The following is a 24,698-nucleotide window of genomic DNA, read 5'->3' as shown; positions in this document are numbered from 1 at the left end:
TATTCCTTTGATTTCTCAGCTCAGGCCCCCACAGAAAGGGGAACAGACCCTTTCCAAAGCACTCTGATTTTCCTAGCAGAGTGTGCTGGGCAACCTGAACCTGCTAGGGACAGGTGTGACAGATTGCAAAGGAATGTGACAGAAGTGGGTGAGCAAGATTCATTCCTGGCCAAGGCAAAGCACATGGATGCAACTCCCAGGGCTGACAAATTCAGTCATTGCCTTCCTAGGCTGACCTGGGTGAACACCCTGTCCCTGCTGACCCTGTCTGTGGCACCAGCAACCAGGACATTGATGCCTGAGCAGGGAATCCACAGGAAAGAGAGCAATATAGATCATTCTGTCTGATCTTGTTTTTCTCATTTCTCTTCCAGGCAAACCGCTCATTAAATTTTAATTTCCAGCTACTTAAAATTCCAAATTCCCCTAATCTGTCTGCAGCATGCAAAATGCATTATGCCAATGAAGGGTGTTTTATGCAGAGATATGATGTGCACACTCAAGAGTTTGTAACCAAATCAATTTTAATCTTGGGTATTTAAATCAGTAGAAAATTTTCAGTAGCAATGAAATGGATGCACTCAGTTCCCTGGCAGCAGCAGAACTCACAACCTGCACCCTGGGCTGCAAATGCATTGGCCTTGTTTTGCAAAGCCAGGGATCTTAGGATGGAATAAAATAATTTCCTGAGATCATACTCCGTGATCTGCTTCCAACCAAACCCAGCTCCAGCTAAATCCAGGCTGCAATTTCTTGCAGCATGGGTTCTTGGAAGTGCAGGACTGGGGGGAACAGCTGCAGGGGATTGGTACAATAGAAACTGAGGGGAGGACTCATCTTTTTTCTACTCCCTTATTCCCCCAGGCTTCAGAGGCCGTCTGTTGGGAATAGCTGCCTTTTTGTGGTGGGGAAGGGAGATTTTATACATAGCCCCAGCCAATTTTGTTTAAAGAACTACTACCCTGATAGCCTGAACATGGAGCTGGCAGAGAGGGGGCCCAGCTGCTCACTTCTTGAATCTATAATCGGTTCCCATTAATGCTGCCTCAGTTTCCCCATTGCAGCGTGAGAGTAACCATGGTTCTCTCCACAAATTGAATTTATAAAGCACACACTATTTTTAGAGCAAAGAAGAATCAAACAGGGAAGCAGATTAAATTTGTTCTGGATACCAGTTATGTCTGGAACTCTCTGGTTTAGGAGCTTACCAGGGGAATGAACAATGTCTCCTCAGCAGCAGATTTTTAAAGACAGGTTTTTCATAACCTGATTTTGTACGTATGGACATGCAGGGACACGTTTCTTCAGCTTCCTGAAATCAGGAAACCTTTGAAGAATCAAACAAGCTGGTGACATATTCTCTCCAGTTTTATGAGAGTCAGATTGTGCTGGTTCCTTTCAAAAGCTGCTGTGTTTGGGTTGTGTGTGGATGGGACTGACCCTTTGTGCTATAGACAGGTGTCCATCACACGTACTATCTTGAGAAAAGAGAGATCAAGAATGTTAGGAAACCAAATATTATCCTGAGAAAGAACTGACCAAATCCCAGATGTTCTTCATTCCTGCAACCTCTCAAAGCCAAGTGCTTGCCAGCACCCACACCAAGGAGTAAAGAAAACAGCAAGAGCTCTGGTTTGGCTGGGCTGTGAAATTACATTGTCCTGCCACGCTCCCTGCTGGCATGTGATGAGATGGCCCATGCTTGGAAAAGCCCTGCACATCATGCTGGGAGAGCTACAGGAGCATTACAGGCCGGGTTTCATCTTGACAAGGAATAATGCTTTTGCATAAAGGATGTAAAGCAAGTTTTGAGGCTTTGGAGACCCAGGAATCAGCCATGCATGTGTGCCACACTACCTGGGTGGGTTGAGGCTGGGTTTTCCCAGTCTCTCATCTTTTGGAGTTTGCATGTTAAATGTGAGATGTCCCACCTTTTGGAGCTTGTCAGTGCCATGGTGCCATGGTTGGTTTCCTACAGGATGACCCTCGCTGCCTGAACATCATCGAGTTCGACCGCCTGCTGCGGGAATCCCAGCGAGAGGTGCTGCGGCTCCAGAGGCAGATCGCGCTCAAGAATTTCAAGGAGTGTCTGCGTTCCTCCAAAATGAGCTCAGGCAGTGCCCTGACCAGTGCTGCTGCACATCCAGGACCAACCAATTCCTGCCTCAAAGATGCACTTCAACCAAAGGAGGCCTTGGGAGACTCCGTGCTGGGAGGGAGAGCTCACAGGGAGGTGAGACGAGTGGGTCAGCGATCGGAAAGTCTGGCTATTTAATGACTCAGTTAATTGCTGTTCTTAGGGAACTTCACTTGGAGAAGGTGAGGGCTGTGGTTCATATCCACGGCAAATAGGTGCAGTGCTGGTTTCCAAAGGGACACATTCCAGCACCAGGTCTCAGGGTGAGGAGGAATGTGGATGTTGCTGGTAGCCCACACCAGCACCGGGACGCTGAGCCATGCCAGGAGCACAGTCCTGCTCGTTTTCCCTAGCACAGGGCTCCCATGCTGTGTTTTTCAGCCTAGGAAAGCAGGTAATGTTTCTTCTTTAGATAATCATAGAATGGTTTGGATTGGAGGGATCTTAAAAGTGCATCTCATTCCACCCCCTGCCATGGGCAGCGACACCTTCCACTATCCCAGGTTGCTCCAAGCCCTGTCCAACCTGGCCTTGGACGCCTTCTGGGAAGGGGCAGCCACAGCTTCACTGGGCAACCTGTGCCAGGGCCTCCCAACCCTCCCAGGCAGGAATTCCTTTCCAACATCCCATCCATCCCTGCCCTCTGGCAGTGGGAGCCATTCCCTGTGTCCTGTCCTTCCATCCCTTGTCTCCCTGGAGCCTTCTCCAGGTGAGCACCCCCAGCTTTCCCAGCCTGGCTCCAGAGCAGAGGGGCTCCAGCCCTTGGAGCAGCTCCGGGGCCTCCTCTGGGCTCGGTCGAGCATCGCGCCCCCCGCCGGAGGCAGCTCCGGAGGGTGTCACCACCGCACAGGGCCTGGCCCGGCGTCGCGGCCCCTCCGCCCGCAGTGGTTCAGCCCGGCAGATCCGGGGCCGCCTCAGGGCGCCGCCCCCGCCGCGGCCGCGCAGCCGCCAGGTAAGGCCGGGCCGGGCCCCCGCGGGGCTGCGCTGGGCCGGGGGTGCCGCGGGGCCTCGGACGGGGCTGCGCCGCCGCCAGGTAAGGCCGGGCTGCGCCGGGCGGCTCCGGGGCACCGCCGGGGGGCGGCTTCGCCGAGCGCGGCCGGTCGGGCCGGGCCCTCCGCGGGGCCGGGCCGCGGGTGCTGTTGTGCCCCGCAGTCCCCGGGGCGGCGCGTCAGGGGTGTCCGAGCCCGGGCTCCGGAGGATGTGGCTCCCAGGGGCTCTGCCGGTTTCCTGCCGTGTTTTCAGTGTGATACAATCCCATATCCCCCGGTGGGAGATCGGGCTGCGCATCTTCCTCCCACCTTCCCGCCAGCCGCTCTCGTTTATTGCCCCCCGGCTCTTACAGCAGATGCACTGAATATTAATTCCTTGTCCGTCTTTTCCAAGTCACTCCTGGATTTATAAATCCCTCTTCTTCAGCTGTTGTTGTGTTGGGGTTTTTTCTTTTGTTTTGTTTTTTATTTTTTGGGGTTTTTTGTTTGTTTTTTGTTTGTTTGTTTCTTTCCAGCCTCTTCCATTATTCAGTGTTCATCATCTTTGTCTCCCTCCTTTGTGTGTTTTCTCTGTCAGTTTTGTGTTGGGGAAGCAGCGTGCAGCAGCATCCCGGACTGTGGCATTGATTTATATGACAGCATAATGAAGTTTTCTTTCCCTTTCCCAGAAGATCTCTTTACCTTTTTGTCTAAGCACTCTTTATTAAACCGTCATTAGTCTCTGTAATCACTCAGTGTCATGAGGCCCTCATCACTGTCTCTGCTGCATCAGTGCTTGCAGAGCAGTTCCTGCTCTCTCTTATTCCTCCCTCTTATTTTTACTGAATATTTAGCCAAGAGTAAACCCCCCCTCGCCCTGCGCTGGCTCAGTGTCTGCAGACACCTGCTAAAGGACTGCAGCTGAATGTCTTCTGAGCGCCCAAGCACGTTCCTACTGGGTCTCCCTCACCCACTTACTTGCTCACATCTTAAAAAAAACCTCTTTATACATCTATGAATATGTTTCCCCCTGCCGCAGTGACATTTGTTTGGATTGTTTAAAGTATTTGCGTTTTTTAGCAGTTTCTATCAGTTTGCCCAGAAATGGTGTCAAATGTAATGGCCTGTCTTTGTACAGATGTCTACTGGAATATGCTTAAGACTCTGGAATACTCTTGAAGCATGGCATTTGCCATCTTCCAGGTATTTTGTCTTGAGGCAATGTTGGAGAAGTGACTTGCTGCATGGACTGATTCAGTTCCTGCTGAACTCAGGGATTCAGTTCATGCCAAAGGGGGTTTTAAACCCTGGGGTCAATGCTACATAATCTTGGTGGTTTGTTACTTTTTATTTTCTTAGCTTCCATAGTTCTTATAGACAGTTCAGTTTCAGAGAGGTTCTCAGCCTTGTTCTTCATAGTTTGAGATTTCAGCCCACATTTCCCCCCAGATTTGGCTGTGATGAGGAGGGATGCACAGGTATTTGCTTTCCTTCTGCCCTGCCCTTACCTTCCTTGAATGACCCTTCTGTACCTTGATTTTCACCTGATCCTGCAGGTTTTGTCAGACAAGATGGCTTTTGTCGTGCATGTGTTTTGTTTCTCTGACTCAGAAGAGCCTGTCCTCACTGCCAGAAGATTTTCTGGCTGAAAAATAAGTCAGCAAGGCTAAATCTGACAGCACTGGTGAAGAGAGGAGGCTATTGGCAGTCCCTTGGCTGAACCCTATAATATGGAGCACCCCAGGCTGGAGCCCCAGGAGCAGCTGAGGGAGCTGGGCAGGGGCTCAGCCTGGAGCAAAGGAGGCTCAGGGGGCCCTTGTGGCTCTGCACAGCTCCTGACAGGAGGGCACAGCCGGGGGGTCGGGCTGTGCTCCAGGGAACAGGGACAGGAGCAGAGGGAACGGCCTCAGGCTGGGCCAGGGCAGCCTCAGGGGGGACAGCAGCAGGAATTTCCCCATGGAAAGGGGGCTCAGGCCTTGGCAGGCCTGCCTGGGAAGGTTTGGAGTCCCCATCCTCAGAGAAGTCCAAGGAAGGGCTGGAGGTGGCACTCAGTGCTCTGGGCTGGGGACAAGGTGGGGATTGGGCACAGCTTGGACTGGATGGGCTTGGAGGTCCTTTCCAAACTCAGTGATTCTGGGATTCTCTGAAATACAAGTTTGGTACTTAGTATGAGAAAGGTGATTGAAAAGCAAAAAAAACTCAGAAATATTTCCACAGGGCTATTGCACAGTTAAATATGGGTTTCACAGCAGACCTGAAAGCTTCCAAGCACTGGGGCCCTTGAGGTGCCGTGGGTTGGGTGGAAGATCCCAGGATTTCCACGTGCTGGTTGATGCACAGACTGTTGGGCTCTGCAGTGAACCTTATTTCATGGATAGGGAACAAGGTTCACATGGAAGGTGATTTCAGATTTGGGTTTTTTTCAGCAAAAAATGAGGAATCCTTGGTAGCCTGGGCTTGAGTGTCATGAGCTCTTGGGGCTCTCAGTTTTTCAGCATAAGAGCCATGAAATATAGATGGAGATAAAACCTGTGTTTTTCAAGTAAAAAACAGGTTAAAAACCACATCCTAGGTATAGTGCTTAGACACTGCCCTAATGGCTGGCTGTACAGGGAGCTCAGACCTCATCCCATGGATCCCTCAGCACTGAAGGTGTTCAGAGTGAAATGAGGAATCCCATGTCTGAGGAGAGGTCAGCTAAAGCTAAGACTGAGATGGATTCATAAAGTCCTCCTGCTTCCTCACAGTACAGGTTTGCTTTGATGATCTTAAAGATCTGTCCCTAAAATCTGTTTATCAAAAATAACTTCACAGTTAATGTTTAAAACCTTATCAAGACCCTTTTTCATGTGTGTGTCTCAGTCCTTGCCCTCAGTCAGGGCTTATTCTAGGCAGACAATGGCAACTCAAGTATCAGCCAAGAGGAAGAATTCAGAGGATTAATGTGTGTTTGCCTGTGACCCAAATGAAAAGGCATTTTGTTAGAAACTGGTGTACAAATGTGTATTGAAAGTGTCTCCTTTCATCTGGTTTGGTGGTGCACAAAAGCCATGGCACTGCTGCCATTTTAGCCCTTCCCAGCTACAGCAGAGGTGGGATGCTGCATTTGTTGATAGTGTTTGTCTGCTCTTCCCTGCCCTTAGATTCTGACATCTCCACTTATTTCTGCCCTTTATGGGCTGTGTCCTCCCTTCTCCCCTCTGTGTTGCTTTGGGGAGGGCCATGAAAGGTGTTGCTGCTGCCTCTCATTGGGTCGTTAGGTGAGGCACAAATGGGAGCTTGGATCTGAGAGCTTCCAGGAGCCCACTGTTCCTCAGAGATGCTCCAGTCAAACTGGGCTGGTTGGCACTGGGCTCTAGGAAATTGCCAGCACAGAGATCCCTGGTGGGCTGTCCAGCTTTCTCCATGTCAAGTGGTGCAGCTCAGAGATCAGGAGTTCCCTGTGGAGTGCTGTTCTCCTGGGTGGTACTGCCAGGAAAGTCCCTCTTCCCTTAGCATGCTCTATAGTCTCAGGATGTCCCTGAGCTCTCTGGCATCTCTTCGGCTTTCAGGTGGAACCAGGTGTGCAACCACTGGGACCTGCATCTGAAGGACATGAAAATTTTCCTCCCAAAAATGCAGTAACAAACCAGGAGAGCAGCAAACAGATACAGCAGCTGGTGAGTTGTGAACCTGGTTTGGGGAAAGGAGTGTGCTGCTTCCTTATTTTTGTTGGGGGTTTCATATGTGCAGTCCAGGCAGAGATTTTGGGGACTGAAGTCCTTTTAGGTGCAGCTGCCCTGCAAAAGTTGGAAGCTTGGGGAACTGGAAGAAGAACACAGGCCATGTGCATGCAGAGTGTTGCTGGGTGCCAGGTCCAGGTGCTTGGCTGGCAGGGGAGTATGTCACACTCAGATGAGAGGGAAACATGCCTGTAGGTTCTGTGCTGTGTTTGGTTTAGACTTATCTGAACTGGGGACAGATGTGGATGAGGAATGTGCCCCTTGTGAATTATTCCAGCAATTAAGACAGTGCACAGGGAGGTTTAGCAGCTCCTGTCCATCTGTAGTGAGTAGCTACAGATCAAGAGGATGTCTGTGCTCTGTTAGGTGTCAGTGGAATTAGAATAGGAACTAAAATAGCACAGCTGGTGTTTAAAGATGAAAATTTTATACAGCAAACCTGTTGTTTTGTCCCCCACACCTTGTCCTCTCTACTGTTGTGTATAAATAGGAACAGTCCATGCATGTGGGAGCAGAATTATTTCCAGATGGAAGGTTTGGGGAACAATGGAATAGTGGGGTTTTCTTTTTGATTTTCCTGACTTTCAGAAAAATCTCCCTTGGGTTCTACATTGTTTAACTTTGTCACAAAGAGATTTTCATAAGAAAATAAAGATAACTAATGCAGCACTGGGTCTGAGAGGCTGGGCTTGTATTTCATATGCATTGTAAGAGTGTGGGCTTCCTGATCTACTTCTGCTTGTTTTGTGCAGGAAGCTGAACTCAAGAAAAAGCGCAAAAAATGTGAAAACCTTGAGCATGAAGTGAGGAAAAAGCATAAAAGATGCAAAGAACTAGTAAGTGTTCTTATTGCCTAGTTTATGAGCATAATGAGAGAAGAGGAGCTAAGTTGTTGTGTTCCTCTCTTGGATTCTCTTCATTTATTCTTAATAAGGAATCACCAATGTTTCTGTTCATTTGAACAGTGTCACAAATTTGGGGCTCCAGCCCTTAAGACTGGGATTGTTTATTTAGTCTTTCAGCTAAATAAAATACTTTGTGTAGCTGAATACAGCTGCACAAATCACTGGATGAAATTTCATGGCCTTTGCTAATTTGGGGAAATACTTAACTGTTTTCACAGGCACTCCAGATAGGTATTGAAATGGTAACAACACCATCCCACTGTCTTTTTCTTGTGCTTTTTGTTGGCTGAAATCCTGTTTAATTCCAGGAAAGTTTTGCAGCTCATAGCAGAACATGTGGATTTCTCCCTTGTGTTTCTGCTTTGCTTTGCTCAAGAGATCAAAGACTGGTTTGAGTTGAAAGAGACCTTAAAGGTCATCCAGATCCAACCCTAGCATCCAGCCCTGGGTTCTGTTTGTGCAGTGCTGCTCACTGTTGCTTCCCAGACCTTGAGCAGCATCCCACCAGCATCCTGCACCATCAGAAAACAGGAGCAATGGAGCTGCTCTGCAGGAGAATCTGGGGGAATAAGTCAGAGGTCCTTGGTGTAATTCCTGCTCTTTCTGGACAGGAGATCCAGCTGCAGGAGGTACAGAGTGAAAATGCACGACTGGCTGAAGAGAACTTGCAGCTGAATGAGAAGGCTGGGTGGGCAGGACAGGTAAAAGCAGTATTTTTGTCAGGTTGGCAGCATTGGCTTCTGCAAAACTGCTGAGAAGAACATGCTTGTTCTTAAGTTTCCAGCTCAGTAATGGTTGTGTGCTGATCTGGCTTCTGTTCTCAGCTTCTTCTCTGAACAAATCTAATGCACAGGAGTTAGAAAGTCATTTGTCAGTCCCATGTGTCAATTTGCCAGCATGAATAAGGATTCCTACATATTTAATAACACCTGTAAGTGGAAATGTTTGTTTTTGCTTGCATTGCTGGTAGTTGTCAAGCCCTAGTACACCCTGGAACCAAAAGTTCCTTGTGGTAAGTGAAGGAGGCAAAGATGATTTCAGCAGGCTACTGAGTTTTCTGTCCTGTTGTCTGTGTCTAATCCTACAGTGTGGGATTAAAAATGCTTATAGACCTTGTGCTTGTTTTTTTATCTCTTCATTATGATGTCTGTTCCTATCCCAGTCGCTTCCTCCTTGCAAAAGGAGGGTGAATCTAGGGAGAGAAGCAGTGTGCAAATAAATTGTTACACATTGAGGCCTGGTACAAATGCTCATATATTTAAGTGAAAACCTGAGGCAGAGGAGGTTCCTGATTTTGGTATCATTGCCAGCAGAAAGCACAGAAATAAACTGGTCTCTGTTATTTTTACAAGGAGCACCTATGGCTGCTTGTGCTCACTGAAAATCCTTTCTCTTCAGGTTGAATCTGAGAATGCTGACCTGAAACTTCAGGTTGTTTTAGTGACTAAGGAACGGGATTCAGTAATTCAGACGAATCAAGGACTCCAAACCAAGCTGGAGAATCTAGAGCAGGTGCTGAAGGTCAGTAGCATACACATGGCTGGAAGGACTGTCCAAATACCTGCTGCTTCCTTTGAATGGCACAGGTTGTCTGTTTGCCTTTTCTGACCATTCTTTTGTCTCTCTGCTTTCACTGGGAATTCTGCTTCCACAGGATCCTGAAACATGGCTTTCCAAAGTGGACAGAGGTGCTTTGGAAAGGCAGCTTCAGGGATTTGGGTGGGAGATAAGGTGGACATCACTGATTTGAGGGTTTTCTCTGACAGTGTTGCTCTGCCTTGTGATGGGAATTTCTTTCTTTGTGCGGTGATGACATGAAATACAGGCTCTGTATTTCACTGGTTTGGCTCTGTGCCATTGGTAGAACACAGGGCAGGGTTTCAGTAGTGTCACCCCTCAGGTGTGTATGTCTTCTCCTGCAGCACATGAGAAATGTGGCAGAGCGGAGGCAGCAGCTGGAGGTGGAGCACAAGGAAGCTCTGCTAGTCCTGCAGGAGAAGCAGGAGGAGGTCCGGCGGTTGCAGCAGGTGTGTGCTGTGGGATGGGGACAATTTTCTCTCTGAATGGACTCCTGCACCTTGTTTCCTTTGGAGGTGTGCATGGGGGAGGTAGATGTGAGTTTACAGGGTAAGAGTGTCTGAGTCCAGGTGAACTCTGGTACCTGAGCAAAATGGAGGGCTGTTGCAGTGTGTTGCAATTTCCTGTTTTAAACTTCCCAGGTGTGGCAATACCTCTCTTCCCCTTCCCCCTCTCGCCCCCTGCTGGGCTGTCAATCAGTCTTAAACATTCCAGCAAGGCCATCGTGTGGTTGGTCAAGTTCAAAGGATGCAATTCAGGCCTCGGGTCGTTGGCCTGTCTATGTGTCCCTCGTCCCCTGAGACCCTCCTCCTCCTACCTGGTTGGTGCTCACCTGTCCCTTCCTCTCCCCCTGTCCCTGGGCTTAAATTGAGCCAGGACCGTGGGGTCAGTATTCTGTTGGAGCTGTTACCAAGATTCAGATGTCTGTGACCATGGAATAAACTCTGGATTAAACCCTCCGGCAGAATCCGTCTCCTTTTCCTCTTCACCCTAGCCTGAAGCCTTTCCACCAGAGGTAAACTGAGTTTCTACAAGTTTGGACTTGTTCAGTGCCCAGCTGCAACCTCCAGCCAGCCAAAAGTGTCTCTGAGGTGAAACACCACAGCTGCCCCCTTTGGCCCAGCAGCAAGGGTCAGACGAGCCCAGGCACAATCTGCCTGGTAATATTGGGATCTTATTCCAATAGAGGGCTTTGCTTATGAATGTCAGTTCTGACCTCTCACTGCTGTATGTCCAGAGCCCTGATTTTATGATTTAAATCACTGTACAGTCTGGAAACATCTCTGGGCAAAGCCCTCCAGGACTGAGTCCATCTCTTCCCCCAGCACTGAAAGGCAGCTACTGACTCCTGTTCCCAAGAGCCACATCTACACAGCTGTTAAAACTGCCCCAGGGATAGTGACTTCACCAGTGTGCTGGTTGGTCTGTGCCAGGGACTGTGAAGAAATTTTCTCAGTATTCAACCTGACCCTGCCCTGGCACAACTTGATGCCATTTCCTCTTGTGCTGTCCCTTGCTCTCTGGGAGCAGAGCCCAGCTGCCACCCCCCAGCTGTCCCCTCCTGTCAGGGAGTTTTGCCAAGCCAGAAGGTCCCCCCTGAGCCTCCTTTTCTCCAGGCTGAGCCCCTTCCCAGCTCCCTCAGCTGCTCCTGGGGCACGAGACCTGTGCTCCAGTCTACAATGGACTGCCAAGATAGGATGACAGTAGAAGTGAACTCAAGTTGGCTGCTCTCTGATTTACTGCTTTCCTTATTTTTCCTTAGGCGCAGGCAGAGGCAAGAAGGGAACATGAGGGAGCAGTACAGCTTCTAGAGGTAAGACAAAAGAAACAGGAGGGATTAGTGGTTGATTATTTATGGATACCCTGGGTTTTGTTCTGCAAAATACTGTAGTGCTTTGATTGGATGCAACATGTTGCTGCAGTGAAAGTAATATTTTGGTTAAAGTTCAGGGAATTATATCCTAGCCTGCTCAGTCATTAGATTGGTTACTTCATTCAGATTGTGCCTAAAAACTCTAGGGGTACATTTAGTAATCAAACTCAGATCTGCCTGTTCCATTTTCCAGCATCATGTGAAAGGAGAGTACTTGTGTCCGTGAGATTCAAAATTTCTCTTGTGTATGTGTGCTCTATTTGTTTTATTAAGGAAAAATAAGAAAAGTTTATTAGGTAAAAGCAGGAAAACCTGAGCATTAAGAGTGGTGAAGCCTTGTTCCATTTGCTCTGATTGCACACTGAGAATGTGCTTTGCCTGGTGGCTGACAGTGTACTGGTGCAGCCTGGAGATGTGCTGAGCACTGCTTTGGGGTTGATGGGCATGAGTTCATTGTCTGTCAGGGTGACTTTGGAGAAAACATTGGATTCCTGGAGCTGCAAAGGCACAGTGCCAAACCCTGGAGCTTGATGTGACAATTTAGTGACTGTTGGAGGGTTGGGTTGAGTGTATGGCCAGGGGAGCATCTTCTGCTCTCTCAGAGGTTTTCTGAGCACTGAAACATCTGAGGTGAGCAGGTTGTCTTGCTGTACCCCCAGGCAGTAGGATCTCTTGGGGCGGTGCTCCTGTCTCCAGTGGTGACAAACAGTCAGGGCTGTCAGAGTGAGCTCCCTGTGCCCGCTGCTGTGCAGCTCTGTGGCTTTTGGAAGCCCAGGACTGTTGATGCAGGTGGGAATAATCCTTGATGGACATTGCTCCATGACTGCAAATAGCACCAGCTTTGGATGGGGCCTGGCCAGTAGATCCCAGGAGTGCTGGGCTTCTGCTGAGCAGGATTGAAATGTTATAGGTTGGGTGAGTATTGGGGGATGTGACATTATATCTTGTGCCCTTGCCACACCCCTTTGGGGACCTCTGCATTTGGCTGCAAGGATAGGATCAGCTGATACAGGTGCTGCTCTGCATGACCTGGTGTTTAGCTGGGTTCTGAGCAGCTTTTTAGGGAGAGGGAGGGTTGCTGTGGTTCTGTTTCAAAGGCTGTTGGAACAACCTGGTATAGTGAAAAGTGTCCCTGCCCATGTAACAAGATGAGCTTTAAGGTCCCTTCCAGTCCAAGCCGTTCTGGGATTTGATGATTCTATGATGTTTGCCAAATGTTTTCTAAACTAACTCAATGAAGGGTTGGAGAAGCTTCTTAGGTTTAAACCAGACATCTTCTTTTGCAAAGGAAGAAAGAGACAGTCCTCTTGTTCTGGGTTTGAAGGTAATGTTCATCTGCAAAGGCCTTACCAGTTAAATATTCTTGCTTTCATGTTACTAGTACAGAGATCACATAATTATCAAATGGTTTGGGTTGGAAGGGACCTTGAAGTTCATCCAGTTCTACCTCCTGCCATAGGCAGGGACACTTTCAACTAGATCAGGTTTCTCAGAGCCCGATTCAACCTGATCTTGAATTTTATAAAGTAGAACAAAGAAAGAGGAACTGTCATTAAAAGCCAGTTTAATGCAGAGCAACAGTCATTTAAATTACATAACTATAATCATAGTTATTCCAGAACATCAGTGTATGGCATAATTAGGGGGTTTGAGACGTCTTTGGTGTGTATTGTCATTTTCACATGTGCTTGAATTGCTTTTTGATGTGATATAAATGAAGAATGAGTGTAGTCCATTTTCCTGTTTGAAGAGTTCTGTCCCATGATTGTCATTAGTGGAGTCTCTGCCCCTGGAGATGTTCAGAACTGGACAGAGCTCTCAGCAGCCAACCCTGCTCTGAGCTGAGGGCTTGTATCAGGTGATGCCAGTGCTCCAGGTGATCTCCTTCAGCCTTAGGTGTTCCGTAGTTCTGGGATAAAGCAGTGACAGGGGTAAGGAGAATGCAATGGGGTGAGTGGAGAAATGCCGTGGAGAGAAGCACCCTCTCAGCTTAGGAAGAAAAGCTTGAGGGTTAAGGTCATAGGAATGAGGGAGTTCAGTGGTTCCAAAGTACATGAGACAAGATTTCAACTGCCTTTGGCACTGCATAGGTACAAAAGGAGACAGCCTCCTTCCAGGAATCCAGTTTTGGTGCTAAATGAGGGGACCAGAGCTCAACTTTGCTTGCTTTCCCTGACCTAGGAGCAGGATGCAGGATTGAGCAGGCAGTCAGCTGCTTAAGAGCCTGTCACAGCCAGGCTCTGAGCTGTGCTTTGACTCCCAGAACTCCATGATCTCAGACCTGGGGAAAGATCTGAGCACAAAATGTCCATTCCATTCATTTTTGAGTGGGTGCAATGTGCTGGGAAAAGGGGGCTTGAGATTTAGCAGCCACTCTAAGTACATTGTCATTTATCTCAAAGCACACTGGGAGGAGGCCCTCAAAAAGTACCTGGTTATCTTATTCATGCATTTAGTGTGTAGGATTTAGCTTCTGGGAATGAGCTGGGAATCTCAGTATGGAACAAGGCAGACACTGTAATTTGGTGAGAAAACAATTTCATTCATACTGAGGGTTGGATTATCTTCGGCAGAGTGTTGTAGTGTAACTGCTGATGTGGTTTGATATCTCTTTTTGCTTTTCTTCTTGCTCCCAGAGTACTTTGGATTGCATGCAGGTACTGCTCTAATGCTGTCAAACAGGACGTTTCTCCATCTGTTCTGACTTTGACAGTTGCTTGGTGTTCTTGTTCTAACTATACTCTAGAAAAGATTGCAAGAGTGTTACTGCCAAGAAATAAGTGTAATTAAAGGAGCTCCCCCTATGAGTTTGATGGGGCAGCTGTGTTTCTCTTTAAGTACCTTGCTTTCTTGACCAATTAGAAAATTAGAATTAGGAGCTTACTTTTTTTGGCACTTTCAGATTTTTAGAATTGCCCAACTGTGCTCCTTCTCCACATTTAAGTGTCTTTGCAGTCCAAGAGTGAAGTGTTTCCTTCAAATTCCAAAAGCAGTGGTGACAACATTGCAAATGAGCGTCGTGAAGATGGGTCCTGCTGGCTTTGTAACTGAGTGGAAGATGGGAAGTAGAGATTGTGGATGACAGTTTTCCCAGAAGAGGTGGTACTAATGAAATTCCAGCTTGGGAGCTGTGCTAGCTGGCCTGTTCACAGGTGGTTTCGAAAGAAGGCTGGTACAGAAGTGCTATGGTTTGTAGCTGATAGAAAACTTCTTTAAAACCTTCCAATCTGGCAGAAATCTCAGGAGGAATGGGGAGATAAAATGTAGGTGTGCAAAGGCACATGGAGGAGAGAGTAGAGACTAAACATGCCCGGTGGTGGGCTCATAATTCCCTGCTGGCACAGGAGGTGCGGGGTTAGAGGTAGGGGATTTTAAAAAACAATGCCAGCCACAAGTTGATCAAAAAAGCAGCAAAGTGGTGGGAATTTTCAGGAAAGGACTTCATTGGGTTATGGTAACAAGCCTGTAGAAGTTTCACCCACACTGATGTGGAGTTGTGGATGTTCCTTTAATTCCTTTGGCATCAGCCCTGCTTTTAGCAAGAGCTTGGACTGCACAACTGCAGAATTCCCTTCTAGCAAAATGGGAATTCTCTGATCTGAAAAGTAGTAGCAGAAGATATGGAGAAGGGGAGCAAGGCACATCTGAAAGGAGAGCATGAGCTGGAGAAGTGGAACAGATCTGCCATTAATGAGAGTGTCTTAGAGGATGGGGCTGAAGTGGTGGTGGTTGGGTGTGGAGAATCAGTTCCTGAGTTGGTGGTTAAACTGACCCCACCAAGCTCTGCTCCTTCTCTTGCAGCCTCTTCTGGAAGTCCAGTCCCTTTTGTGGGAGACTCCTCTTTCTCCCCATTTTGGGTTGGGCACAGACACAGAAGTCTTCTCTGTGTCTAGAGCTTGATTCCTGCTGGTTCCCTGAACCTCCTGGCCATGTCCTTGGGCCTCATCTTCCTGTCTCCCAGCACTGTCCTGGAAACCTGCTGCTTCCCAGCTGCCTGCGGTTCCCTACAAAGTAGCTACTAGAAGTTCACCTTGTGTATGATGTGGCAGTAGTACTTAAGGCATGTCTGTGTGTTGTTCGGAATAACAGATTGAAAAGACACTTGACTAATTAGGTGTCTTAGAATTAAACTGAATGATCCAGGTTATTGGCTTGGCCACCAGTATAAATGGATTTAGACTGTGGTTTATGAATTTACAGGACAAGGTACTATTATGATGCTATTAAACACAATATCCAGATGCATCTGCTGGCAGAGAAGACAGGAAATCCCCCTCTGGTCCTGCAGTCATTCTGAACCTGTCTGTTGTTGTAGGCTCTGTCCCAAGGTGGGATCAGGGATGGATGTTGGACTTGAAGAAGCCCTCCTTTGATCCAGTGCAACTGTTCTTACTGTTGAGGGTTTCTTTTCTCTATTGAGATGCAATGTTGTAGGGGAGAAGTCTTTATGAGAAAAATCCAAACTGTAAGTAAATTCAAACACTCATATTGGCAGAGGAATCCTGTGCACCATGACTTAGTTAACAGGGAGTTGACTCTGAGCAAGTGGATAACACAGACACTTCTGGAAGTTGGTCCTGGCATCTGAATTCAGTTCAGAGATAGCTCTTGCCAAACTTGAGAGACTTCACCAGGCTTTCCTTAGAGCATGAGAGCACCTTTAGACTTGTGGAGGGAACAAGTAATAAACTGAAATGCCTAAAACAGATATGCCACAGTCAAATAAAAATGCATGACCCTCCTAAATCCTTAGGGAGTGGCTACAAAGGTTTTGTGTTACTCTGAGACCACAGAGAGAGCTTTATCCAGGTCAGAAATGTTATTTTTAGAGCTGCTTAAAATCTTGGGCTTTCTGACTCACATAATATTTCAAGGCATCATTTATTTTTTGAGTTGAAAGGAGAAAAAACACTTCAAATACATTTGGTAGAATGGAAAATTTTGAAGAGTGCAGTGCAGTCATCTGTTTTGGTGCTTCTTACCTACGAGAAACAGTGAGAGGAGGGAAAGGAGCAGTTGGAATCACCTGGGAATTAGTCTGCCTACAACCTGGGGGAATGTGGGGATGTGTAGACAGCCAGGAATCAGCAGTGTTTAGCAAGGGGAAGTTCTAGGGATGGTAAAAAGACAGTATGGGAAAATACAAATGGTTCTCTAGCAGGAATGTGTCCCTCCCTCTCCATAGTGTTTCCCAAGGCTCCTTGGCACCTCATCTTGCTGAGTTGTAGCTTTCTTGCCCTCAGCATGCATTTCCCTGGAGTAAATCAGCTCTGTAGGACCAGGGAGAAAAGTGCTTCCCACATCAAGGGAGAGTTCTGCAACATGGGCCCATGTGCTCTCTGCCCTTCCTAGTGCCAAGGTCCAGAGGGACAGTTGGCAGTCCTGCCTGGAATGGTGGGGAAATCAGATTAAGGTTTTGGGAGCTTGCTGGGGCCTCTGGAGTGATGGACAAAATTGGGAGAGCAATTCCTTTTGGAGATGTGATTTTAATGCTCCAAAAACCATGCAAAGCCTTTTGAATCTTTTTAAGGCTTATTTGTCTCTCACATATCTCATCTGGTCTTGTGCAGGGCTGAGAGAGGATATTGAAGTTCAAATGCAGAATTTTAGGGATAAGTCCTAATGGAGTTTGTAGTCAGCATCCTCAGAGATGATGAGCCTCAGCTTTTCTAAAATAAGTAGAGGTGTGAGGCTGCCAGTTTCCAATGACTGTTCCTAGGCAGGGCATTTAAAAGCATCCTTTAGCTCCTTGGAATCTGGGAAAAGGTGCAGCAAAGGCAAATCCTGTTTGGAACCTCAGTGTTTTGTCAGGGGTTTGTTCCTAACCTCGTTCTCTCCTGGCAGGCCCGGGTGAAGGATCTGGAGGACCAGTGTCGCAGCCAAACAGAGCAATTCAGCCTCCTGTCACAGGAACTCCAACAATTCCGACTTCAAACAGGAAAAATCGACCTTCTCACCTCCACCCTGGTGACTTCAGAGCTGCCCCTTGCTCTGTGCAGCTCCACCCCGCAGCCCCGCTGGGAGAAGGGTAATGTTGGACGTGCCTGAGAGGCATTTGACAAATGGGTTGATATTTATATAAATGAAAAGGGCTAAAGGAGTTAATGCAAATATTTAGTGTAATTTTGGCATCTCTGTCCCTACTGTAAATACTTTTGGTTCATTTTGTAAAGAGAAGTTGGCATGTCTGTGGCCAGAGAGCTGAGGTGTCCAGTCTGTTGAATGAGGCACATTTGGAGAGACTTGGGCTGCTCCCTGGGGTGCTCATTGCTGATCCTGTATCCTGCCTGTGGCTGTAACTAATGGAGAGCTGATTTTGTTGCAGAGTCAGCTGTTCCTGGGTTGCTCCCCCATCAGACCACAAAGAAGGTTCACAATGAAGGGAGTGATGAGCTGGAGCTGTCGCAGCGAGGGCCAAACACCACCATGGGCTCCCCAGCTGCTCCCAGCAGTGCTCAGAAACAATCCAAGAAAGGGGAGTCTCAGTCCAGCTCTTCAAAATCTGAATCCATGCAGAACAGCCCAAAATCCTGCCCAACTCCAGAGGTCAGTATGGGAGTCCCCTCTGCTGCCTGTGCTTTCCAGCCAGAAGGGAATACATGCATTGCTGAGAGCACCAGTAAAGTTGCATTCATTCCCTTCTGGCTGCTTGAAGAAAATGGAATAAACAAGAGGAAAACCATAGAAAAATATTGAAATTACTTCAGATGTCATGTCTTTAATGCTCATTTGAATATTTTTCTGTGTTCCATGAAGGAAACAGCTGGATAGACAGTGCCTGGGAGCTTAGAGGAATGGGATGGGATGTGTGAAGTAGCTCTTCCTAAGCTTCCTTGTGGCATCTCAGCTGCCACTAAGACATACAAAGGCTACAAACTAGAATTTTTAGCATGAGGAGAAACTGTGTCCAGACTATTTTTCACCTTGAGCTGTGAATGAGGAACTCAAACTTCTTGTGTGGTGTTTTTAGTTACTAAGATATTGGTGAAAGAAACCATGAGAGGGTGCCAAGTTTGTGCTAAGAGGGATGGAGCTAACAGGCTTTTCATGTTTGTGTCACCAAGATCTCCTTGATGGTTGTTGCTTCTTCTCCCCAGGAGCCCTTTTGTGGTGGTGTGGGGTTCCCTTGAGCAGGGGTTGATGCTCTCTCCTGTGCATCACTGGAGGGGACAGACTTTAGGGCAGAGAAGTGCTGTGAGCAGGGCCAGGTGTGGTGGCCTGAGAGGCACCTTTTGCTCTTTTTTTTCCTGAGTACTAAAGCTGCTGAAGTGCTGAGGTGCCCAGCTCAGGACAGCCACAACAAAGGGCTGCTTCAGTGCCAGGCAGAGCCTCCCACTGTGTAAGAGGTCAAGGAAGTGCCATGCTCAGAGACAAAGTGAAGGTCACACCTAGGGAGGAACAGGTATGGGACTGTTAGCAATTCTATAGCAGGAAAAAAGCCTACTTTTTAATTCAAGAAAAAGCTTGGAAGCCAGCCTGCCTCCCTGGAGAGATAGATGGCTGCAGAGATCAGTGTGGGACCCTTGGAAAAGAGCCAGTGCCTGGAGAGTTTGGCTTCCACAGCACATAACTGTGGGAACATTCCAGGCTAAGCCCCTTCGTTTGGGTGTTACAGATGTTTGTTCTCCAAGGACATGGGGTAGGATTGCATTACAAGGAGTACAGTACCTTGAAAAGATGCTCTGAACTCCTCCTGAGATTGGCTCTTCATGTGTTAAAAAAAAAATACTTTGTGTTCTGTGACTGTGTTCACAGGGGTTTTTGGATGAGAGGAGAGATGAGAATGTTGACTTCATGTTCAGAAGGCTTGATTTATTATTTTATTTTATATATATATATATATTGCATTATAACTATACTAAAAAGAAAAGGAAAGGAAAAGGTTTCCTCAGAACTTAGCTAAGCTAAGAGTAGAAAAGAAAGAATGACAACAAAGGCAGCTGGCTCGGACAGAGAGCGAGAGCCAGCTCTGCCGTGACTGGTCAGTAAATCTAAACATCTACAGGAGACCCATCACGGATTTACTTGATACATTCTACAGCAGCAGACAACCATTGTTTACATTTGTCTCTGAGACCACAGCTTCTCAGAAGGGAGAAAAATCCTAAGAAAAGATTTTTCACAAAAGGTGTCAGCGACAGTGTTCTGGTGCCTGCAGGGGTCTTGATCAAAAATACGTTTGCCTTGAGGTCTGCTTTAAAAAGGCAGCTTGAATTGGTTCATTGGCACAAGTTCAGACAAACCCCAGGGAGTGCACTGCCTCAAGAAGAAAGGTTGCATTACATAACCCCTTGCCACTGGATGTGAAATCCCAACATTTCACCGGGATCAAAACAACTGAGAGAAATTTCCTAAAGGTGCTTTGCCAGTAGGCACCAAATGCCCTGAAGGTGCAGCCTTCAGCTTAGGAAGTGCAGAAGGAGCTGCTGGCTAGAAAGGGAGAGGTTGTAACAGGAATGGGGGCTTCCTGCCCTGACTTTCATTCAGCATGTGCTGTTAGCAGAGTCAGCTAAAACCAAAAGTTTCAATCAAAGCTCTGTCTAAAGTACATAGACATCCTACAGAAAATTTACAGGTATTGGAGAGGACAGAAGCAGTTAAAGACCCCAACATCCAACAGAGCTTCTTTGTTCAGGTTGACATTTCTGTTGCATACAGGCACAGCTACCATTTAGAGGTAGCAAGAAACCAATATGCTGAATTATGGATGTCTGGGGTGGAGGAGATTTCCAGAGCCTGTAGTCAAATCTCCTGCTCCAGTGGGATTGTCACCAGCTTTAGATCAGTGTGGCCATGGCTCTGCTGAGCTCAGGCTACAGGTTCTTCAAGAACAGAGATCCCCCCCAGCTCTGGGAACTGTTCCCAAGGCTGTATCACCCACCTGGGCAAGGAGTTTTTGCTGATGTCTGACTGGAAGCTCTGAAGCTCCAACTTGGGGCTGTTGCCTCTTATTACTACTTCCTCACCTAAAAAGTCATTCTTAGAGATGGTCCTTAGCCCAGGAGCCATGAGATTAGAGGATGTGTTCACTATGTACAAACACTCTGAGTATTCTTTTACTCCTTTAACATTTTTAGGTGGACACTGCGAGTGAAATGGAAGAACTGGATGTTGACAGCATCTCCCTCATGCCAGAGCCGGGCAGCCAAGGCCCTGCAAAGCTCCAGGTGTTCTTAGCTCGATACAGGTACTGAGTGCTCATTGCCTGTGCTCTGTGAAGTTACACAGTTATCCACAGTTCCCTACTTCACAATCTTCTCTAGGATTCACACTGTTAGGAGTGGATAATCATAGGTTAGACCTTTTATCTTATTTCTCCATGGGATTTTCACACTGGAAGAGCTGAGAGTGTCTAGCCTGAAGAAGAGAAGGCTCTGGGGAGACCTCAGAGCTCTTTCCAGTGCCTAAAGGGGCTCCAGGGGAGCTGGAGAGGGACTGGGGACAAATACCTGGAGTGACAGGACAAGGGAATGCCTTCCCACTGCCAAAGGGCAGGGATGGATGGGATATTGGAATGGAATTGTTCCCTGGAGGGTGGGCAGGCCCTGGCACAGGTGCCCAGAGCAGCTGTGGCTGCCCCTGGATCCCTGGCAGTGCCCAAGGCCAGGTTGGAAAGGACTGGGAGCAGCCTGGGACAGTGGGAGGTGTCCTTGCCATGGCAGGGAGTGGAATGAGATGAGCTTTTGGGTGCCTTCCAACTCAAACCATTCCATGATTGAATGATTTGAGACCTGTAACTTCCTGCACAATCCAGGCTTAGCTCAACAAAAGCACATTAAGCTCAGTAGCTTTCAGTGAACAGCACTGTGTGAAACTTTAAATATTGGTCTCTGTTGAAAATTAGTTCAACTGACATATTCCTTGAATTGTCTGTTTTTTTCAGAATAGTGCAAGAATTCTTCTCTAAGAAATCTTGTTTCAACAATTAAGAAAATTTCAACTTAGAATTTTTGAAATTTTGGCCAAAATGCTTCTGGCTGTAATTTTTAAAGAGAAAAAAAAAGCCAGATGTTTTGTTTGTTGCCATTCACTGAGCCATCATGGTCAAGCCCATGTTGCTACAGTTCAGTGTATTACCTATCCTTCAGCTTTTCCATTGGGAGGAAGAGAACAGGGATGATTCTGTGCTTGTGAGGAGCACATCAGATGTGGTCTGTGTCTTCATGCAAGTCTTGGGCCCATAAGGTCTCAGTCAGATCACAGAGAGATAAACATTGCTTTGGCATGATGAAAACCCTTTTAAGGGGTAAAGAACAGGAATTGGCAGTAGGTGTTTGTAAAGATAAAGGTTTTTCATGAGGCATTTTCCTGTGAAATGAGACCCTCTGATTAGTCTGAGGATCCCTGGGTAGGCAGGTTAGAACTGCCTAGAGTCCAAGCTATATCACCAATTTATGTCTAATTTTCTTGCTGGTGAAGTTTTTGGAGTGCTGTTTAAAATGTGGGGTTAGAGCAGGAGGAGACACCACAGCCTCTTTGTGTAGCCTTTTTCAGTGTTTGCTCAACCTCAAAGAAGTTTTTCCTCAGGTTCTGGTGAAATTTCCTGTTTGTTTGTGCCCACTACCCCTTGTCCTGTTGCTGGACACCAGTGGAAAGCATCTGGCCCCCTCCTCTTGACACCCACCCCAAATATACCTGTGCATTGACAAAATCCCCTTTCTGTTGACTTTTCTCCAGGCTGAATAGGCCCAGCTCCCTCAGCCTGTCCTCAGAGATGCTCCAGTCCCCTCCAGCATCCTTATATCCCTGTTCCTTTGGATGTAACAAGTCATCTCTTCTGCTCCTCAGAAATTATCTGTTATTAAATATTTTCATATGTAAACTACAGTTTACATGTAAACCTGTGTCTGTGGATTTTGCTGCTTGCCAAAGTGGAGTCATTCCCAATGAATTGAAAGCTTATCAGCATCACAGCTGTAAGGTGTTGCTGGGATGGTTCCTATGCAAATTAAGTCTTCCAATTGTAAATATTTCAGCTACAATCCTTTTGATGGACCTAATGAAAATCCAGAGGCAGAACTTCCACTGACTGCTGGAGAATATATTTACATCTATGGAGACATGGATGAAGATGGCTTCTTTGAAGGTGTGTTTTAGTAAAATGAAATGTGACCGAACTGCTATGGAGTGTTGGTTTCTCTCCAGAAAATGAGAGAGAAATTTAGTAAATCTTGAGACCACAAGGTAAAGGGTTTCTACCCAAAGTTAGTTTGTTGGATGAGCAGATCTTGTTGGAAACTGCTTTATTTATTATATGAATAAATTAAGTCTAAGCTATGAAATCTTTGTCTATTGATTTCAGTGGAAATTTTGCCACTACTTTCAGCAAGTTCCAGGTTTCATCCCCAATGGTTTCAGCTCCCATATGGTTCCTCCCTCACCATGGAGAGGAACATGGTCAGCCTCTTTTGCAGATGGGCTGTTTCCCTCTTTCCAGTGCCTGTAGTGAGCCAGGGACTGCAGCAGGTAATGGGCTCCATTGCCTCCTGCTCTTTTGACAAAGAGGGGATACATTAATCAACCCAGACTACAATTGTGACCTTTGCTAGTGTTACACAGTGTTGCTGTTCTGGTCCCTTTGCAAACATGATCCTGGTTGACTAAAAGGTGGATGGAATTGAAACCAAGATCTGTGGGCTGTAAATTTGTGTTGAAGTTTTTTTGTGGAGCCACTTGCTTAAGGGGTGATAAATTCCTGATTTCCTGAGGTGCTTTGCAAGAGCTGAGACAAATGCATGTGTGTTGCACTGCTTGCTCTGTGACTGCTCTGCCTCATTTTTCTTTCTTTCTATTCCCAAGCTTATCATTTATTTGTTTGTTTATTGTTTAAAAAGATTATTCTTTACTAACCTTTTCTGCTTTCCCTGCTTTCACTTGATTTGCTGTAGGTAGAGTTTGGAAGGGAGAAGGCAGTGCAGTCCCTGTGTGCTGCTCATCTGTGGTTTGATGGGTTTGCACAGACCAAGTGCTGTTTATCTGTTGTCCCCACAAGTCTTTTTGGGACATCTTTAGTGGAGGAGTTAACTTAAGAAAGAAGGGAGCTAAAAGGAAGGCCAGAGCTGAATACAGAGCTGGGAAGATGGACTTTCTGGAGGAAATACTGCAAACCCCAAATCTGTATGGCTGGGAGAAGACGTAAAATCATCCAACTGGGTAGTTTGGGAAGGCTAAAAAAGTTAGTGAAAGAGCTGTGATGAGGAGGAATGGGATAATGACGAGGGAGAAAGCCTTTAGCTAGTTACACAACCCAACTTTTTACTTAGTCGGTTTTGAGATGTGTGAAGCAGTGAATTTCCTCACTGTGTCCTTTGGGACCTAACAAGGGAAGCCCTAGGAAGTCAGGAAGCATTGCCAGGAATAACCTCCCCGAGATCTTTTCCACTCTTGACTGCTGAGCTGTTGTACCCTGGCAAAGATGTTGTGCCATAGTCCTGGCAGCTGAGTTGGAAGGTCAATGGCAGGAGCAGTGGTAACAGGTGTCCTGTTTTTTGTTTAGGGGAGCTGATGGATGGCCGGCGAGGGCTGGTCCCCTCCAATTTTGTTGAGCGAGTTTCAGATGATGACCTCATGATGTTTCTGCCTCCGGAGCTGAATGATCTCACCCATAGCTCATACCAGGAGAAAAGTTTGGTCAGTACAAGCACCAGCAGTGGAGATAAGAGTGAGTTTTCCATTGAAGAGAGTAGCGCCAGTCCGTTGGCCAGCAGAGCAGAAGGAGACCAGGAGGAGCCCGTTAGTCACACAGCAGTGCCTTACCCAAGAAAACTGACTCTTATCAAGCAGCTTGCCAGAAGCATAGTTGTAGGCTGGGAACCACCTCTTTTGCCAGCTGGCTGCCCAGACATACAAAGCTACAACATCTATGTGGATGAAGAGCTACGTCAGAACGTGAAGAGTGGCCTTCAGACCAAAGCGGTGATAGAGAAGCTGGACTTACACAGCAGGGCTTACCGCGTGTCCGTGCAGACAGTGACGGAGCACGGCAGCTCGGATAAACTGCGCTGCACTTTCTTTGTGGGGCAGGATTTTGGCGTGGCACCAATGATGCTGAAAGTCAGAAGCGTCACAGCCACGTCAGCAGAGGTCACGTGGCTTCCCTGCAACAGCAACTACAGCCACGGGGTGTATCTCAATGGGCAGGAGTGTGATGTGACCAAGCCGGGCGTGTACTGGTACACCTTCCGCAACCTGCAGCCCAGCACCCAGTACGTGGCCAAGCTGGAGGCCCGGCCCATGAAAAGTCCTTGGGAAGAGGTGCCTAAGGGGCAGGAGCAGGACTCAGCCGTGATACACTTCACTACCCCTCTAGCAGGTACTGCAGGCCTCTGCACATGGAGAGGCTGTGCTTAGCTGGCCCTTTGCTGGGAAGCCATAGGACAGAGGGAAGCAGGGTTGATTAGATCCCCAAAGCCTGAGGTGCTGCACTGTTTTGTCTTACTGTTTTTCTTACTTTATTTTAAAATTTGATTAGCCCTTTTGCTTTCATTTGCTCTGGGAAGACATCCTCTGTGCTGG

General features: G+C 47.3%; 1 protein-coding gene across 7 annotated transcripts in view; it reads left to right on the top strand.

Annotated features, from left to right (window-relative positions):
- TSPOAP1 (TSPO associated protein 1) overlaps window positions 1-24,698 on the top strand; it is a 68,055-nt gene that overhangs the window by 17,158 nt on the left and 26,199 nt on the right. For 6 of the 7 annotated variants that reach the window (XM_059486813.1, XM_059486811.1, XM_059486810.1 and 3 more), the window contains exons 5-16: window positions 1,979-2,233; window positions 6,657-6,764; window positions 7,580-7,663; window positions 8,344-8,433; window positions 9,131-9,253; window positions 9,655-9,759; window positions 11,073-11,123; window positions 17,028-17,211; window positions 17,509-17,729; window positions 20,261-20,370; window positions 22,160-22,269; window positions 23,680-24,495. In XM_059486813.1, the coding sequence (XP_059342796.1) occupies window positions 1,979-2,233; window positions 6,657-6,764; window positions 7,580-7,663; window positions 8,344-8,433; window positions 9,131-9,253; window positions 9,655-9,759; window positions 11,073-11,123; window positions 17,028-17,211; window positions 17,509-17,729; window positions 20,261-20,370; window positions 22,160-22,269; window positions 23,680-24,495 (2,257 nt within the window). The remainder of the gene's footprint in view (window positions 1-1,978; window positions 2,234-6,656; window positions 6,765-7,579; window positions 7,664-8,343; window positions 8,434-9,130; window positions 9,254-9,654; window positions 9,760-11,072; window positions 11,124-17,027; window positions 17,212-17,508; window positions 17,730-20,260; window positions 20,371-22,159; window positions 22,270-23,679; window positions 24,496-24,698) is intronic. The other variant, XM_059486814.1, reaches the window with a different exon arrangement.

The sequence above is a fragment of the Ammospiza nelsoni genome, chromosome 21, assembly GCF_027579445.1.
Source record: "Ammospiza nelsoni isolate bAmmNel1 chromosome 21, bAmmNel1.pri, whole genome shotgun sequence".
NCBI lineage: Eukaryota > Metazoa > Chordata > Aves > Passeriformes > Passerellidae > Ammospiza > Ammospiza nelsoni.
Note: the sequence above shows the minus strand (reverse complement) of the source record. Positions and strands in the feature narration are given on the sequence as shown.